This window comes from Sardina pilchardus, chromosome 9 (assembly GCF_963854185.1).
Source record: "Sardina pilchardus chromosome 9, fSarPil1.1, whole genome shotgun sequence".
Classification (NCBI taxonomy): Eukaryota; Metazoa; Chordata; class Actinopteri; order Clupeiformes; family Clupeidae; genus Sardina; species Sardina pilchardus.
In genome coordinates, this window is record NC_085002.1 from 29,507,116 (window position 1) to 29,526,660 (window position 19,545).

Genomic DNA, 19,545 nt, shown 5'->3' on the forward strand with positions numbered 1-19,545 from the left:
ACACACACGCACGCACCCGCATACACACACACACACACACACACACACACACACACGCTCGCACACTCACACACACACACCACACACACACACACACACACACACACACACACCTTTGTGCTCTTTTCTTTTACCATTTTTCTTCCCTTCTCCTCCTTGCCTTTTCTGTTTTTTCCCTCATGCTGCCTTTGGCCTGTGTGTGTGTGGTGTGTGTGTGTGTACTGCCTTTGCCTCTGTGTGCGTGTGTGTATGTATGTCTGTGTGTGTGTGTGTGTTTGTGTGTGTGTGTGTGTGTGTGTGTGTCTTCATCTACTTCTACACTTTTCCCACAATCCCTCATTCTGTCTTTTACCTTCCTCACACACACACACACACACACACACACACACACACACACACACACACACACAGAGACACATTCAGTTTGGCTTTGAGTTAATGGTAATCTGTGTTCAATAAGATATTTCCTGACAGTAATTTGTCCTGTGTCATACTCTCAGAATCCCAGCCCTCCCCCGACCCCGCGCGAGCCCCCGCCTGCCTTATTGAGCCATTTATATACATTAACACTGTGATCTCCTCACAATCACACTCGGCAAGAAGTTTTGCAAAGTAATTTCTGCTTTTAGAAACTCCCGGCACATTAGATGAGAATCTCTCTCCCCATCCCTCTCTCTTTCTCTCTCTCTCTCCCTCCATCTCTCTTTATTCTCTCCATCTCTCTCTCTCTCTCTCTCTCTCTCTCTCTCTGAAGAGCAGCGTTTGCCCCTGCAAGTCTCTCCTGCTGTGTTGGCTTCATCTGTCATGCTCTCGTGCTTTTTCTCATTTTGGGGCGCCGCGCTCCAAGCGGATGCGTCGTCGTCGCCGCCGTCGTCGCCGCGCCGACGCTCGCTGACAGCGGCCCGATCTGGTGTGTGTAAAATAATGAAAAAAAAAAACACCGACTCTTCCGTTCGCCAGCTCCAGCTTCCTCTCTCTAAAAGAAAAACATGTCTGTCGTCAAGCTCACACAGGTATGTCTCTCGGGGGGGGTGCTGTAGCTCAACTCAGATCAGCACAAGTCATTACTGTCCAGTCTCCGTATGTCCGTGGGCAGTGGCTAGCTGGTTCCACATTAGGCTCGGTCGTCCAGCTCAGCCCACACTGCCGTGCCTGGTGGGCTTGTTCGTGATGAGCATTATCTGGAACCACAAGTCACGGACACCTACAACCTGTTCGCTGACGCACCTGTTTATGACAGGTGTCTCACCTTATTCGTAATGTGAGCTTGGTTCCATGACAGGAGGAGACAGGTGAAGTGCTGTGTGCCGTGTGTGTGTGTGTGTGTGTGTGTGTGTGTGTGTGTGTGTGTGTGTGTGTGTGTGTGTGTGTGTGTGTGTGTGTGTGTGTGTGTGTGTGTGTGTGTGTGTGTGTGTGTGTGTGTGTGTGTGTGTGTGTGTGTGTGTGTGTGTGTGTGTGTGTGTGTGTGTGTGTATGCACCACTGGCTTCCCCCTTCCAGTTGATTTCAACCCGAGTTGACACCTTTGGTATGGAACATATGCCAAACCTGCACCCACATAGACCTGACCCTCCACATGCTTAAACACACACACACACACACACACACACACACACACACACACACACACACACACACACACACACACACACACACACACACACACACACACACACACACACACACACACACACACACACACACATGCCTAAGGATTTGATGAAGCGTGAGGCTGTAGGGTCAGGCCCTTCTACAGTATGAGGTTTCCCACTCAGTGGTCAAATGCATGATAGAACTGAGGCGCAGGGTATCATGAGTGCTGCTGGAAGCTTCTGGAAGGGTGCTGATAAGCCTCTTGGGAGTCTGGAGATGCACCACTGCTTGATCAATCACTGACAAGCCTGTTGGAATTCAGCCTTCAACCACAGTAGTGCCGAAAGATCTCACACTCGCTCATTCTCTCTTTTCCTCTCCATTTCATATTCTCTCTCCCTCTCTCTCTCTCTCTCTGTGTGTGTGTGTGTGTGAGATCATGTTGGTGTGTATGCATTTGAGAGTGATACTTTGTGTCCATCTTCCTTCCTGTCTTGTCCCTCCACTATGCTGACCTCAACTCCCCTCTCCTCCTCACGTCCTCTCCTCTCCCCTCCCCTCCTCTTCTCTCCTCTCCTCTCCTCTCCCCTCCCCTCCTCTTCTCTCCTCTCCTCTCCTCTCCTCTCCTCTCCTCTCCTCTCCTCTCCTCTCCTCTCCTCCCTTCCCCTCTCCTCTCCTCTCCTCTCCTCTCCTCTCCTCACACCTCATCTCTTCTCCATGCAGCTGGTCAGACCTGTTACCTTTTATACTTTCAGGGCAGGAGACTCATGAGAGGGAATTATTGAGAGTGCAGATGATTCATTTATTAATGACTGGACAGGTTGTCCAGGGACAGGGGAGAAGTGCGAGTGAGAGAGCTTGGTAACTGGCCTCGGCAGTTTGGGCCGGCTTTGCTATCAGAATAACAAGCGCCTATAAACTCAGGTAGCCTTAGACGAGCTGTGATTAAGGGGGAGATACAGCTTGTGCAGATATTTATCATCATGTATAGATCCAGATGAATATTTTAACTGTGCTCAGGGTGAGGTACAAAGAATGAGTAAAAACTGTGAATCTTTGAATGAAGAACACGGCTTTAGTGGAGTGTTTGTAACGCGTGCTTGTTTACATCTGTCGAAGTGGTTTCAAAAACACATTTTCAAACATATTTTTTTTTTCATCAAAGCAAAAAAAGCTACTCTCGGAGATAATGTTCCAGCGCGCGCCACTGCAGAGCTAACAGATAGGCACGTCTACAGATTCCACTTGCCTTTTAAGCTGCCTGCATTTCAGTTTACGTCTCAGAAAGAGAGCAGCGGCAAATTGGTCCAAGCCTACAGTAGCTGCTCTGTAGTCGATGCAGTCTCCTTCAAGTGTGAACAAGTTTTTCAGAAGTTGTTTTTTTTAAAAGTCTCTTTCTCCTTTTGAAAGTCTCTGTTCAGCGTGCGTCCTCCCGGTGAGATCTCCCTCTGCGCTCGCAAGATAATTGTGTTTATTAAACGGCTGGTGGCCCGCGCTGCCGGCGCCTTGTTTTCTGACAGGGTGCCAGTCCCGTGAAGACCTGCCTCCAGAGCGCAGCGAGGCGGGCACAGGGGCAGGAGAGGTAGCGGGCGGGGGCAGGAGAGGGGGCATGCAGGGGCAGGAGAGGTAGCGGGCGGGGGCAGGAGAGGTAGCGGGCGGGGGCAGGAGAGGGGCATGCAGGGGCAGGAGAGGTAGCGGGCGGGGGCAGGAGAGGTAGCGGGCGGGGGCAGGAGAGGGGCATGCAGGGGCAGGAGAGGTAGCGGGCGGGGGCAGGAGAGGTAGCGGGCGGGGGCAGGAGAGGTAGCGGGCGGGGGCAGGAGAGGGGGCATGCAGGGGAGTTGTTCAGCAAGAGTCCCACATCCAAGGAGCTACTGGAGGTGGCCTGCAGCAAGGAGGAAGTGAGCCTGTAGTGTGTCAGCGTGCATGTGTGTGTGTGTGTGTGTGTGTGTGTGTGTGTGTGTGTGTGTGTGTGTGTACACGTGTGTGTGTGAGGGTGTGTGTATGTGTGTGTGTGTACACGTGTGTGAGTGTGTGTGAGTGTATGTGTGTGTGTGTGTGTGTGTGTGTGTGTGTGTGTGTGTGTGTGTGTGCGTGCGAGCATGTGCATGTGTGTGTGTGCGTGTGTGTGCGCACGTGTGTGTGTCTGCTGCTGCTGCTGCTGCTGCTGCTCGAGAGAGAGAGAGAGAGAGAGAGAGAGAGAGAGAGAGAGAGAGAGGGGGGGGGGGGGACGCGTGTCATGGTGAGCCGGGGAGGCCCGTGTTATCTTTAAGGAGACAGCCCAGGAGCGCAGCATTACCAGAGGATTTGGGGCTGTGCTGCGCTGCGCTGTGCGGTGCTGTGCGGTGCGGTGTGGCAGGGCTGGGGAAGGGAAGCGGCGCCTGTGAAGGAGCCCAGTAACAGAGATGGATTAGAGCGCCATAATACTGCCGCCGCGATAAGCCCCAGCCAGAGAGTTAGCACTTCAAACAGTTTGTGCCAGTTTATTTATCTGTTTGTGTCTCCCCGCTTCCCCACCCCCCCACACCCACCCTTGTTTATTTTTTATTTATTTACATGTTTGTTTATTTATTTATTTTGTTTGTGCGCGGACTCCCTCCAGCTGTGGCGGCCGGCGCAAACGCCACTTCAAAACCGGCTTACGCGCAAATACGCTCGGAGATCGGATGTATGGTGTGTATTTTTTTCGCGCGGTCCGTGGAGGAGAAGATGTGGCTCCTTGTTGTGGTCGGCGGTCTGTCTGTGCGTCCGCGCGTCTGTCCGTCTGCCGTCCGGTTCGTGACGGGCGAGTGAGCGCGGAGTCGCTGGACTGTGGTGATGTTGTGGGCAGCCTCGTGCGGAATGTACGACATTCTCGGGCGTCCTTCGTGTTTTTTTTTTAGTTCTCCTCGCGACGCGGAGCGTTTGGAGAATCATTTCCCCCGGAGGCCGTGTCTTTGTCGCAGCTACCTGAGACCGCTCCCTCCCGAGAGCCTTGGCAGTATGGGAAGTCATTGAACATTTTCACCACTCGTATTTCGGAGACCTTTTTTCTTTTGAGCTTTTTTTTCTTCCCCCCCATTTTCCTCTCCTCCGTCTCCTCCTGCCTCTCCTCTCCTCTCTGCGGTGCGCTGCGCTGCGCTGCGGCGTGCAGCTTGATGAAAGGCCTCTTTGTGAGCGGCGAGAACATTGCAACATCGCGCCACAGCTTGAAAGGCGGCGGAATACATTAGCCCACAGTAACTCATGGTGTACACACTCCCCGCGGGCCGTGAATAGATTTGGCGTGCTACACAACGCACACACACACACACACACACACACACACACATAATCACACACAGGTCAAGGCCCCAGCTCCAGTGGTACTCCTGTGGCAAAATAACATTACATAGCCTACCTCCAGCCTGCTTTAATGACACGCCACTGGGTTGAGTCTGCGGTTACGAGGGTGTGAGTGTGTATAGCGGGGGTACGTAAAAATTCAGCAGAGACATGGGTGTCCCAGGAGGCAGGTTTTTGTGAAGTTTGGATGCGATGACCACCTCATCTTAGTATTCCAGCTGGAGAAAAGCCGGCAGAAAGCAGAGCCGACTATTGTAGTGGGGAGCAGGATTATGTTTAATGCACAGAGAGAGAGAGATGCTGTGTGTGTGTGTGTGTGTGTGTGTTTGTGTGTGTGTGTGTGTGTGTGTGTGTGTGTGTGTGTGTGTGTGTGTGTGTGTGTGTGTGTGCATACCTCTCGGCGGATTGCTTCGCTTGCGTGTGTGTTCTTATGAAAGGCACCTCCACACAGTGCCCTCCGAGGAAATAACATGTAATAAACTGATTTAATCACCCAAGCTGTGAAGGGTCAAAGCCTGGTCCAGAGGAGCACTACTGTGTGTGTCTGTGTGCGTGTCTGTGTGTGTGTGTGTGTATGTGTGTGTGTCCGTGTGTGTATGTGTGTGTGTGTGTGTGTGTGTGTGTGTGTGTGTGTGTGTGTGTGTGTGTACGCTTGTGTGTGTGTGTATGTGTGTGTGCATGTGTGTCCTCTGGGCTGTGGAAGAAATCATGGGAGTGAGAAATGGGGCCTGCACTGATAATGATGCGTGGAGGAATGGGGGTGTGTGTGGTGAGAGAGTGTGTATGGTGAGAGTGTGTGTGTGTGTGGAGGGGTTTGGAGGGTGGAGGAGTAACGGGCGGAACACGGAGACTCTCTCTCTGATGACGCCAGGCCGCTGCAACCGCGCACGGAGGCATGCTCGCCGATTTCCGTAATTGTCGTCTCGCAGCTCCCGGATTCCCATTTTCCGCTCGTGCCGCTCACCGCTCTCCTCTCCTCTCCATCCCTCGCTCTCCTCCTCCCACGCTATCGCCGGCGCCCGTTGGGGCCTCCATCTGATAGCGCGCGATTCCTCAAGCTTTGCAGAAAATCCCGAGATTTGAAAAGCTCCCCGCGGAGCGCCAGGTGATAAAGACTGAAATTATAGGTGGCGGCTGCGGAGCCTCGCCACCCTGAGCGCAGCGCAGCGCAGAGACAGATAGCTGCTGTGGAGCGCTAGCTAGTAGCGTATATGCACCATGACGGAGGAGGAGGAGGAGGAGAGGGGAAAAAGACGAGAAAAAAGACGCATTCCTGAAGGGGAAATGGAGGCGAACCTCATTTCGCCAAAAAAAAAAAAGCTGTGATAAAGGCCACACCGCTTTACCTCTGATGAGAGAGGAAGTAGAAGGACAACAACAAGAACCCTGGTGCTGGTCATCAGTGGAGGGAGGCTTGTTGAGACTGAGAAGGAGGACACTGGACTGACCTCTAAAAGGTTGACAAGATGGTGGTGGTGACCTCATTTCCTCCAGAGTCCTCCTTCCATGAGTGAGAGAGAGATAGAGAGAGAGAAAGATATATAAGGAGAGAGAAAGCTTCAACCGCCATTTAACTAATGACATCATGAGGCCCCTCATACAAAGCCAAGCACCATACAAACATACATAAATACATTCACACATAAAAACCCCAATACATCATATGTTAAAAAGCACCCAAACACCCCCACACACACACTCATACCCTCACACAACAACCCCCCCAATCCACCACACATCCAGAAACCCCTCAGTGTTCTTAACCAGAGAGAGAGAGAGAGAGAGAGAGAGAGAGAGAGAGAGAGAGAGAGAGAAGAGAGAGATAGAGATACATAGAGAGAGCTCTTTTGTGTTACCTACCCCCTCTTTATGGAGGGCCGGTGTTTGTATGAATGCCCAAGCTGAGCCAGCTTTCGCTAAGCACCTTGGTTCTGATAAGAACATTCTAGCAAGAGTGGAAAAGGGGACACCATGAATGAGAGGCATAAAAAGCTGGTGTGTGAGAGAGTGTGTGAGCGTGTATATGTGTGAGGTGTTTGTAGAGGAGGGACTGTTTGTCAGAGGCTGGCACCAAGCTCTCTGCTGCCGGTGGAAGTTCATTAGTCGGCGTGTGTGGAGAGCAGCACACTGCATTAGAGACTCCTGCTCTTTGAGATGGAGTCATATTTGAGTCACAGGCCACAGATGGGCCTCTCAGATTGATGGCAGGTGTTTCAAAATGGCCGCCGGTGCTCTCTACAGTCTGTACTGTAAGTGCATGTGGCAATGAGGGCTCAGCGCTGGAGATCAAGAGCAGAGTAGCTCTGCGCTAACAATCATCTCTCTCCCCCATCTCGTCGTCACGTGAAGCCTCAGCCTAATTGTGCTTAAGCGTGGTCATCTATTAGAATTGCAGCGCCTTTGATTACCCTGATAAAAGCCTCCCTGCTTTGACATCACTGCAAATAATGGCAATAATCTCAATCACACAGGCACAAACACACACACACACACACAGACACACAGAGGGAGAGAGAGAGAGAGAAAGAGATAAAGAGAGACAGAGCGAGAGACGCCCACACATTTTTCCACCATTTTGAGAAATGCCCCATTTCTGTCCATAACGCGGGAGCCCCTGTTGTGCTCTAATGGATTAGCCTGTGTAGGGTGTGGAGAGGAAGGCGCCGCTGGGTGATTAGGGACACAGCCTGGCTCCATATAGGGGACCAGAGACTAGGAGCCACAGAGCGATGTGAGGCGCGCAGCCACTCAATAGATTATCCTGTGCACTGGGAAGCCAGCGAGGGGAACTGGTGATTTGAGTCCAGGACTCGGGGAGAATTTCTCTCACTTTCTTCATTCAATTTCCCTCTCTCTCTCTCTCTCTCTCTCTCTCTCTCTCTCTCTCTCTGTGTTCACTCACCCCTACACAGTCTGCATGAAGTCTCCCGCCTTGTCTTTTTTTTTTCTCTTTTTTTCTTCTTCTCATGCTCTCGCTTTCTCTCTCTCTTACGCCGCCTCATAATCTCTCTTTTCCGCTCTCTTTCCCACTGTTACTCACACACTCTCTTTCTTTCTCCATTCTCTCTCTCTCTCTCTCTCTCTCTTTCTGTCTGTTGTTGGCTCTCACTGAGTCACTGGTGTAGTCAGTCAGCAGTCGCGGCGCTATCGCTGGGTGGTAAATGCGCTGTGCTCTTTGCATGAGCGCGTGAGCGGACTAAACTGAGAGGGGCTGTGATTGAGTGCTCCTCTCGGTTTCCTGTGGAGACTTCAGAGGGCAAAGCTGGTGAATATTAACGACTCGAAAAACACAGCAGCCCCTTTGAGGGGGGCAAAGGGTGCTAAACGCTCAGCGCAGGCTTTTTATTTATTTATTTATTTATTTTTTTCGTCGCTGTTCTTTAATTCTTCCTTTCATTTTTTTGGCAGCCTGTTTTATGAGACTAAAGGGACGGCGGCGCCACGAGCGTCTTTGACGGGAGCCAGCCAATGGCGGGCGGCGCTCGCGCGCTCCCTTGCCGCACGGGTGTCGGCTATTTTGAGGGACGTGTCACCTGAATGGCACGACCGGGTGTTGCGAAATGTGCCGCCTACCCACAATGCCCTCAAAGTGAACATCTGTGCCTCTCCGCAGCGAACAAGACTCATTACGCCCAGCCAATGAAGGCTGTCACCACAAACGTGTCGCCCTAGGACTCTGCTGACACCAGACTTTGTGCGCGCATTAGAAAGAAAAAGGGGGAAAAAAAGAAAACTAAAGCAGCGGATATGACAAGCGAATTAAACGAGGAGCAGCAAGCTCTGTTTATTAACAGCATCTGCGCAGGCAATACTTCTTAATACCTTTCCTCAGATGACACTTCCCCCCAAGGTGAATTGTACCCCTCCACCCCAACACACACACACACACACACACACACACACACACACACACACACACACACACACACACACACACACAGACCACTCCAACCACATCCTACAGTATGATAAATAAGCCATTTGCTTACAAGGGCTTCCACAAGGGTCCCTAGTGCCCACCCAGGAAGGCGATTAGTGCATGTTGGGGGTTAAATGGTTGGGGCTCCCAGGTCCTGGAGCTGGAGGTGCTGGTGGGGAGCCATTCCTCAGTGTCAGCTGGGGATCTGGGGCCTGTAGCCGGTGTCTAAATGCAGGGCCGCTAATCTGGCTTAGTTGATTACATGGAATGCCGGGCAACACCATCTAATTAGAAGTGGGTTCAATGGGAACATGCATGGCCGGGCTCTTCACGCGCGGTTACCCCACTACAGCCGCCACCACTGCTGCTGTTGAGGATTATGGTGCTGCTCTCTACTCAACCCAAACCACTGCTTTCCTTTTTTTTGCTTCCTCTCTCTCGTTCTCTCTTTCTCTCACCCCCCTCTGCCCGGGTCCGTTCACTTTCACACTTCTCTCTCTCTCTCTCGCTCTCTCTCTCTCTCTCTCCTGCTGAGAGGATGGGAGGACAGAGAGGAGGATCAATAGATAGATAGAGGGAGCCGGGGAGAGGGGTAATGCACTGGAAGTTCACCAGCCCGGCGCAGACTGGTTTCGGCGTCAGAGGTTTGCCGCTCCACTGACCTCGGGTCTGTTGTCAAGGAGAACGCGGTGTGTTTTTTTGGGGGGGTTTTTTGAAAACAAGACATGGCTCGCTTGATAAGTGTAAAGTTTCCATCAAACTCCTCTCTTTCTCTCCAATCCCAGTCGAAAACAGGGCTTGTCAGAATCCAGCTTAGAAATGACAGCTCTGTGTCATATTATTTTGTTTATAGCTCAAGACGTCGCCCTGTGCAGATTGCTTCGTGCTGTCGATTTCTAAACATCTCCAACATGGCATTATTTTGAGGCTTTTTCCACTGTATCTTTTAGTAGTGGGATTGAGTTAGACAGTGACAAAACACACTCAAACATTTTCACTAACATCTCCGCTCCCCCTCATCCACAAAATGGCATTCTATTTCATTCCATATCAAGTCAAGTCAAGTAGAACTTTACTAGAACTACTGTATATTGGACCTACTCTGTGCTCTAGGCTGCTTTCACACTGGGTCCGTTTTTAGACCGGACCCAGACCACCTCTTTCAGGCGGACCCGGGTCCAGTCCTGGGCCCGCACCTGAGTTCGGTACGGTTGCGTTCACATGATCAGAACGAAACAAACCATCAGACCAAACGAAACCAGGTTTTCGGGGTGTCCATTTTGAGGCTAGCCTGTCTAACCCAAGTCCCTTCCTGTCCCCAACAGCTCCACCGACGCCCATCGCTCCCCCAGAGCTGCTGGCCGTGGGCGCCACCTACCTGTGGATCAAGCCCAACGCCAACTCCATCATCGGGGACGGCCCCATCATGCTGAAGGAGGTGGAGTACCGCACCACCAAGGGCAACTGGGCCGAGACCCACATCGTGGACTCGCCCACCTACAAGCTGTGGCACCTGGACCCGGACGTGGAGTACGAGATCAAGGTTCTGCTGACCCGGCCAGGAGAAGGTGGCACGGGACCGCCTGGGCCACCCCTGGTCACCCGCACCAAGTGCGCTGGTGAGTACTGCTGACGTTTGATCCTCTCAACACACCTGTCCAAACACTATACTGCTGACATACTGTATGATCCTCTCAACACACCTGTCCAAACACTACACTGCTGACATATTGTATGATCCTCTCAACACACCTGTCCAAACACTACACTGCTGACGTTTGATCCTCTCAACACACCTGTCCAAACACTACACTGCTGACATACTGTATGATCCTCTCAACACACCTGTCCAAACACTATGTGTATGCATTTATTTGTTTTATTGGTGTTTTTATGTCTTGTTTTTGACAACCTAAGGGGAACATTGTATGTTGCCCTGAGGCAACGCTGTACAATAGAGGGTTAAACAAACACTCGGAAACGGGAAACATTTACTTTAACATTTGCACATTTTGAAGGCAAGACATGTACTGTATTCTGCCTGCAGCGTCCACAATTCTTCCGAATTATGAAGTCCACTGTGGATATCTAGCTAAAGCATTGCGACACTGAATAAAACAGAAGATGCCCTTTGCCACTGCTATCTTGCTAGGCTGTCTTAAACAAAGTTAATAGCTGCTGCCTTGATGCCTCCTCTGGCAGGTGAATCATTAAACAGTTGAAAGCAGCAAGCTACCTGGCAGACTCAAAGAAATAATATCTGCGGTAGCGTTTTGTTTTTCTATCACTGAGATAGAAATGTAGGCTGGATATTCTAGATCAGGGATTCCCAAACTGTGGTACGCGAGCTGCTTTTAGGGGGTGCACAAGATGAAAAGGGCTATGGTGGAGAGGTGTTCAAAATGAGCCTTTTAAATATTATGTAATTAATACATGAATAAATAAATCATTTTGAATCAGGTCATAATGATATGGAAACATGAAACTAAAGGATATAATTTGTAAACGATACAGTAGGCTATGTTTTCATTAAAAATGGGTGGCTTCTTAAATATGATGCCCGGGAATACGTCAATAGAATGTGTTGCTTTTTAATGTGTCGGATGGTGGAGTACGTGAGTCAAGTCAGGATGTAGAAGGTGGTCCGTGGGGAGAAAAGTTTGGGAATCACTGTTCTAGATGTATTCTCTAATGCAGTGAGATAAACTAGCCAGCCCAGTGGGCTAGGTATCCATGGCCATTCCTTTGTGGTTGTACATAAGGGAGAGGGAGAGTGAGGGCTTAGCTTCAAGACTCTGGCAAAGTCTGTGAGAAGTTAGGAAGAATGGTTAAGGTGGCCAACTGTACGATTGTGAGAAGGGCTGTGATGGTAGCTGCAACAATCTGAAACTGGGTTAACTTGGGAGACTTTGTTTTCCCACGATGGAGAAGGCAAAGTAGGATAAAGTGAAATCCAATCCTGTCCACTCCAGTGGGAACGATGCTTCACCGTGCGCCACGGAACTAACACAATCTCTCTTGCACACACACACACACACACACACACACACACACACACACATACTGTAGGCCACATCACAATCAGCAGCCAAAGTTTTGTTCAGTAAAGCATCTGAGATGGCAGCTCATCGTCAGCCTGGCCAGCGCCGCCATGGAGCGCCCCCAGAGACAGGGACCGCCTCCAATTAAAACACACGTGGTGCTGCGGAGCCGCTGTGAAATCACGGATCATCATGAATCTCATGATGATAATTGTGACTATGAAATCGTGTAGGAAGTAGAGCGAAAGTGAAGGTGGAAAGGAAGTTGTGTGTGTGTAGGTGTGTGGGGGGGGGGGGGGGGGGTATGTGTGTGTGTGTGTGTGTGTGTGTGTGTGTGTGTGTGTGTGTGTGTCTGTGTCTGTGTGTAGGTGTAGGTGTGTGTAGGTGTGTGTGTGTGTGTGTGTCTGTGTCTGTGTCTGTGTGTTTGTGTAGGTGTGTATGTGTGTGTGTGTGTTTGTGTCTCTCTGTGTGTGTGTGTGTGTGTGTGTGTGTGTGTGTGTGTGTGCGCTCGGTGGATTGCAGGTAGAGTCATCACAGCGTTGCTGGTGGGGGCTGGGGCCGGGCGTTGCAATTTTCTCTTGCAATTATTAACGCAGTGGGTACGGCGTGCGGGCGTCTGAGGCAAGCCACAGCTGATTTGATAAAGTGACAGCTAATCAGATGAGATGTGCGGCGAGGGGGCAGGCTGGCACAGGCTGGCGCGGGCTGGCGCGGGCGGGTGGATGGGGACGGTAATTGAGGGGAGCAGATGAGCGGTCCCCGGGAAGAGCGTGTGATCCAGGTGAGCGGCATGATGAAGGAGCCGGCTTTGTCAGCACTGACACCGCGGGGAGGCTTCACTGATCTGGAGCCTCATCTCCCCTCCTCTCTTCTCCTCTCTTCTCCTCTCTTCTCCTCTCTTCTCCTCTCTTCTCCTCTCCTCTCCTCTCCCCTCCTCTCTTCTCCTCTCTTCTCCTCTCTTCTCCTCTCTTCTCCTCTCTTCTCCTCTCCTCTCTTCTCCTCTCTTCTCCTCTCCTCTCATCTCCCCTCCTCTCTTCTCCTCTCTTCTCCTCTCTTCTCCTCTCTTCACCTCTCCTCTCCTCTCTTCTCCTCTCTTCTCTTCTCTTCTCCTCTCTTCTCCCCTCTTCACCTCTCTTCACCTCTCTTCTCCTCTCCTCTCCTCTCCTCTATTCACCTCTCCTCTCTGCTCTTCTCCTCTCTGTTCCTCTCCTCTCCCCTCTTCTCCTCTTGTTTCCCCTCCTCTCCTCTCTTTTCCCCTCTTCTCCTCTCTTCTCTTTTCTCTTCTCCTCTCCCCTTCTCTCCTCTCTGTTCCCCTCTTCTCCTCCTCTCCTCTCCCCTCCTCTCTTTAGCTCTCCTCTCCTCTCTGCTCCTCCTCTCCTCTCCTCTCTTCTCCCCTCCTCATCTCCTTTCTTTTCCCCTCCTCTCTTCTGCTCCCTTGTCTTTTCTTTTCCTCTCCTCTCCTCCCCTCTTCCTCCATCCTCTCTTCCACTCTCTCCTCCCTTCCCCTCCTCTCCTCTCTTCGGCTCATCTGCTGCTGCCTCCCCCTCCTCCTCCACTTCCTCATCCCTCTTTTACCTCTTTTCCCCTTTCTCTCACTCACTATCTCATCTTCTCTCTCTCTCTTCCTCTTTCTCTCTCTCTCTCTCTCTCTCTCTCTCTCTCTCTCTCTTTCTTCTTATCCATTACACCACTGGTATACAGTAGATTAATGTCATTTCATTCACATTTACTATTTATACCTACACACACACACACACACACACACACACACACACACACACACACACACACAGATAGACATGCACACACACACATGCGCACACACACACACACACACACACACACACACACACACACACACACACACACACACACACAGATAGACATGCACACACACACATGCACACACCCACACACACACACACACACACACACACACACAGGGAGAGACATGCGCGCGTGCACACACACAGACATGCCCACACGCACGCACACACCCCATCACACTAAAATACTCGTGCTTTACCTCCCCTGACTGATCCACTGCCTTCATTTCCAATATACTGCTGATGAACAGGGAAAAAAAATAACGTTGTCAGGCATTTTCTGGATACGAAACTTTAAAACTAATTTAAAAGAGCAGGCAAGCAAAAGAAATGAAATTGGAGGAAAAGAGCCCTGCATTTGAATAGAGATTGCTGTGACCTCCGCTGACCTTTAGTGCTGCTGAACGTGCGCAGGTCTGTACTGTAAGTACGGTAGGCGTTTTTCCGCGCGTTCTGTTTTAGCAGCAGGTTCGCGCGGCTCCGTGTGGCTGCCATTATGTGCATGTTTTTGCGGTGCGGCTCGGCGCCTGGGGAATACACACACTCTGCTCTGCTCTGCTCTGCTCTGCGGCGGCTCACTCGGTGTCGTTATGCAGGGGGCTTTAGGGAGCGCCAGGGTGAGAATGATGTGCTAATTCTATAGCTGGGAGCAGGCGTGCTGCAGGTAGCAGGAGACGCTTCCCTAAACCCCCCCACCCCCCCACTCCACTCCACCCCTCCTACCTCCACCCCCAACTCCTCGGAGTCCCCAAGCCTCCCCAGCCTCCCTCTCCACCCCCACATCCTCCCCATGCTGAGCCCCCAGATCGCGTGCCTGCCTCCCCGCCTGACAGCCTCCGTGCACACTTAGGCCTTCCCAATTATGGATTTGGTATTCCGGCACCGCAGTGATTCACATTATGCTAATTCCACTCCAGCGCGCGCACACACACACACACACACACACACATATGCACACACACACTCACACACACACACACACACACACACACAGACATACATACATACACACATATGCATGCATACACACACACACGCACACACACACACACACACACACACACACACACACACACACACACACACACACACACAGTGTCACAGCTTCCTCATCATCATAAAAGTGCCTCCTCCTTGCGCCCATACCTACAGGCGATGGGGTTCATTACGAGCGCAGTACGGCCACGGATGCACCGCTGCTCGCTTGGCTTCACATTAGCCTCGGCCGGCGCTAGCCTTAATAGCGCGAGGGGGAAAAAAAGCTCCACCTGAAGGATATATAATATAATTCGATGCGAACATGCAGCAATCAATTTGATCACTCTGAGCCAGGGGTTTGGAGATAGCGAGCGTGTAATATCTGCAAAGCATGAACAGAATAATGCCTTTGACAGGAGGTAATAGCAAGCGGCATTATAGACGCGGTGGGTGCTAGCGCATTACCCAGCTAGCAGGGCCTAGCCCAGCAGGCTCGTTTTTCATTCCACGCCACGAATGTTAGGCATGCGGGGAGCTGGAGTCGGAGCCGCGTGAGTCTGACAGGGTCTGACGGAGAGGCTGGAGCACCAGCAGCTGTGGAAGCCAGAATGCTGTGTTGGGGAGTAGCGGCTAATGTATAGCTGTGGACGTATAGCTGACCCTTTTTCCATCGACTCCGAGACCATTAAATAAAGGAAGCGAGAGTCATGGTATCTGACAGGGCGCAGCGTCGGAAATCCACACAGCCGACAACGCACACGGGCCAGACACGGGGAGAGCGAGCCAAGTGTTTACCGGGGCGGCGTGTTTCTGCATGTAAGCGCCGGTGTGTTTTCCCGTGTCTGGACTAGCGATCGATATGAGAGCAGCTGCCTGTTTTCATCAGATCAGGCTCGGGCAGGCGCCAGGGTGGCCTGGTGCCATGAGGTGAGGTCAGGGTGTGTGTCTGTGTGTGTGTGTGTGTGTGTGTGTGTGGTGGCGAGGGGTGCGGGGCAGCTGAACATGTGTTTCTCAAGTGGAGCTGCTGTTCACCTGTCAGAGCCGCCGCACGGCTGCCAGCAGATTGGAGCAGGCAGGTGTGGCAGTGGCGGCAGTGGCAGCACTCAGGTGTGGCCCTAGCTGTAGGCGAGAGGTGATGGGTGTGTGTGTGTGTGTGTGTGTGTTTGTGTGTGTGTTTGTGTGTGTGTGTGGTTGTGTGTGTGTGTGTGTGTGCTTCTACGAGTGTTTGTGTCTCTGTTTGTATGTGTGTGTAAGTGTGAATGTGAATGTGTGTGTGTGTGGAAGTACAGTCGCAGACTTAGAGACGCTTGTACACACACACACACACACACACACACACACATGCTGCCGCTGTTCTCAGAGAAAGCTCTCCTCATCCAGCCCACCCAGACGTCTCCCCTAAGCACAGCCCATTTATCTCCACATAATCTTGCACAAGTCTCCACGGACGTTATCTCCCTGTTAAGCAAGAGCATTCAAATGAAGGAGAAGAATTGGGGCAAAGTGAGATCCCAGATAATAGATGCTAATGTAGAGGGAGAGAAAGAGGGTGGTGGGGGGGGGGGGTGTTAAAGGGGGGCCCTGTTTGTTATGAGTTTGAACCTTTTAACCCAGCCCACAGCACAAGACCTCAAACCCTCCAGTGAGTGTCCACGCGCCCGCCTCTCAGCGGGGGTGATTTGGGGCGGCTGGACGATGGATGGACTGGAGGTTCTGTGAGCGTGTGTGTGAGTGTGTGTGTGGGGGGGGGGGGAGTGAGTTTGTCCGCTTCGCTAAATGGATGTTCATCTTCCAGGCCAAGGCTGATTTGGGCTGCCGGTTATAAACGGCGGGCGCGGCGTGGCGCGAGGTGCCAGGGCTCTCCGTCAAAGCGCCCGCCGCGATTAATCTCTCGCCGCCGTCGTCTCCGGATGACACACTTTCCCCCCCCAGTTTAAACGCCCACCGCCGCTCGCACTTGTTAGGAGGTGGACTTAAGATCCTCTAATCCATTTTCCCCCCGCGTGACTGATCTATAGACTGCAGCCCTCCACCTGACTCTCTCCCAAACCGGATTTATTATTATTATCTTTCCCTACAGTTTACCATAAATCTCCCCCGCACCTCCACACACACACACACACACACACACACACACCCCGACCCCCACGTGGGAGATGAAGGTGATAGCGTGCTAATGCTGTGTGTAACTCGGTGTGTCTGTGCTTGTTTATCAGCATAATCTAGTAGTGTGTGTGTGTGTGTGTGTGTGTGTGTGTGTGTGTGTGTGTGTGTGTGTGTGTGTGTTTGTTTGTGTCACCTCCTGGCATGTTCACTCTCACCTGCTGACACCCCCCCTCCCCCCAGACACACACACACACACACACACACACACACACACACACACACACACTCCAGAGTCCTCTGAGTGATTTTCACCTGGGTAATGCTGGATTCGTGATAGATTTGTGTTTTTGGCACCTCTTGTGCATTATCAGGGCGTTTCATTACATCTCCTGTCACGCCCCCCCCCCCCACCCCCACCCCACCCCCCTCCACAACTAATACAGGAGTGCATGGCTTCATGTCTCAGGAACAGCATTCTTCACCTTCGCTATCTCAAATGACATTTACACACAGCCTACTTTAGACATTCTCATTAAGATACTGTGCTATCATGTTGGAAACTCATTTGTATACGCTACTATATGAATTAAGAGCTCGTTTGTGGGATTTTGTATGGGCACAGTGGCCAGATGGAGTTTGATGGTGCTGAACACTAGTGGGTGTGGGTGTGGGTGTGTGTGTGGGTGTGGGTGTGTTTACAGTGGCGTGTGTCCTGATGGGATCATCATGTGTGTGTTGTGGAGGGCCAGGGGACAGATTACAGGCGTGCCACCTCACTGATCTCCCCTTATAGGAGCCTCTGCCCGGGCAACAGATGATTCTTCAGACACTACCACCCAACCCAGCCTCCCCCGTTACCATGGCGTCTCATCATGCTTCTTTCCTCTCTCATTCTCTCTTTCTCTCTCTCTTTCATTCTCTCTCTGTCTTTTTCTAATGTTCTATCGTTCTCTTATTCACTGGGTACTTCTCATGCTTAAGGGACAGACAGGGACCTTTGGGGCAGGAGGAGAAAAAATCAAATGCTCTGATCATCTGCTGGATGAGTAATCCTTTTAAAATGTTCTTCCTTTTAAAGGACCTCCCGTGTGCAGTTAATTGGTGGAGTGTTTATGCCAGAGAGTCTAATGTGTCTTCTGGCTTATGTTCCGATTCCTAAAAAATACCCCTAAAACACTCCAGATAGAGACGACAGCATTTCTCTTTTGTCGTTGCAAGACTACATTTAATTAGTCCAAAAACAGGACTTCAGCTAACTGATTACAAAGTAATGCAACTAATCATAAGTTACTGTAGTTGCATTGTCTGTATTACTGTGTTACTTATGCTGTTTGTGAGTGAGGTTGCACATTTTACACATCTATCACATAGTTTAGATGACAAAAGAAATACATTAAATGCATTCAGTATAGAGGGCACACTCATCAGGTTTAGCCATTTGTCCTTTACATTTAGTCTTTTTCGCCACTGGAGGCATAATGTGGGATGTTTTATATACTGTATATTATGTATATTTCAAGTAGCATCATTACAATGAATGGCCTACAAACAGGCCCCTACAGCATGGAAGTCCTGGACTGGCTGATGGGCCTTTATGTTTGGCTCAATGCAAATGACTTGGCCCCTCGCTCCAAAACAACTGAGAGAACATCTCCCTGCCAGCTCCCAGTCTATTGTGAGGCGTGGGCCACCTCTTCAGATGAAGTCAGCAGCCTTGAATAGCACCACGGGCAGATAAAAGCCCCCCTTACCCCCCTCCTGCCTTTCACCCTGTTTTGGGCGCTTTTGGAGTTCCAAGTGTACTTGAGGCCCAAACAGCCCTGGAGTGGGAGAGAGGAGGAGGAGAGGAGGTGTGTGAACAGGAGCGGCTCTGACAGAGCTGGCCGCTAACGCTAACTCAGACGGGTAGTTTTTGTGCCCCCCCCCCCCCCCCTCCCCCCCTTTCTCCATCTCTCTCGCTCTCTGCTCCCCCTCTCTATTCTCAGTCGTCATGGCAGGCAGTGGAAAGGTGTTGAATTATGCACAGGGGGCAGGTTCCGTGACACCTCGGCGCTTGTAGCCTCCTTCTGAAGTGTTTGTTTGTGTGCCTGTGGTCGCTCCTCAGAGGGAGGGAAAGAAACTCTGGCTTTGTGATGTCTCTCACTGCTGTCTGCTGGAGACAGAAAGAAAGAGGGAGGCACATCATATTGTGGCTTTCATTTTCTCTGAGAGAGAGAGAGAGAGGGAGAGAGAGAGTGTGTGTGTGTATGTGTGTCTATGTCTGAGAGAGAGAGAAAGAAAGGGTGTGGCTATTGTGTAGGAGAACAAGTTTGTGTGATTTTGATTGTGTGTGTGTGTGTGTGTGTGTGTGTGTGTGTGTGTGTGTGTGTGTGTGTGTGTGTGTGTGTGTGTGTGTGTGTGTGTGTGTGTGTGTGTGTGTGTGTGTGTGTGTGTGTGTGTGTGTGTGTGTGTGTGTGCGCGCGCGTGCGTGCGTGCGTGTGTGTGTGTTTTCCTCATCAGAGGATGAGTCCTGTGTGACTAGCAGGAGCCCAAATCAGAAGTGTACTAAAAGACCAGTGGTGTGTCGGTGGCATTTGGTGGCTGCTGATTGTTGGCTTCTGTCTGGTCTGATTGACGCCGTATTTGTTATCAGCCCCATCGCTAACTCACTATCTCTTCATGTGTCTGCAGCTGCTATTGTCTGGCCTGTCAACTCACAAAGACAATTTTTTTATTTCCTTGGTTGTTGTTGTGTGAATCCTGTTCACCTACCAATACATATG

General features: G+C 51.2%; 1 protein-coding gene across 1 annotated transcript in view; it reads left to right on the forward strand.

Moving 5' to 3' along the window:
* ptprt (protein tyrosine phosphatase receptor type T) overlaps positions 1 to 19,545 on the forward strand; it is a 178,959-nt gene that overhangs the window by 41,819 nt on the left and 117,595 nt on the right. The window contains exon 6 of the mRNA XM_062545106.1: positions 10,158 to 10,451. Within this exon, the coding sequence (XP_062401090.1) occupies positions 10,158 to 10,451 (294 nt within the window). The remainder of the gene's footprint in view (positions 1 to 10,157; positions 10,452 to 19,545) is intronic.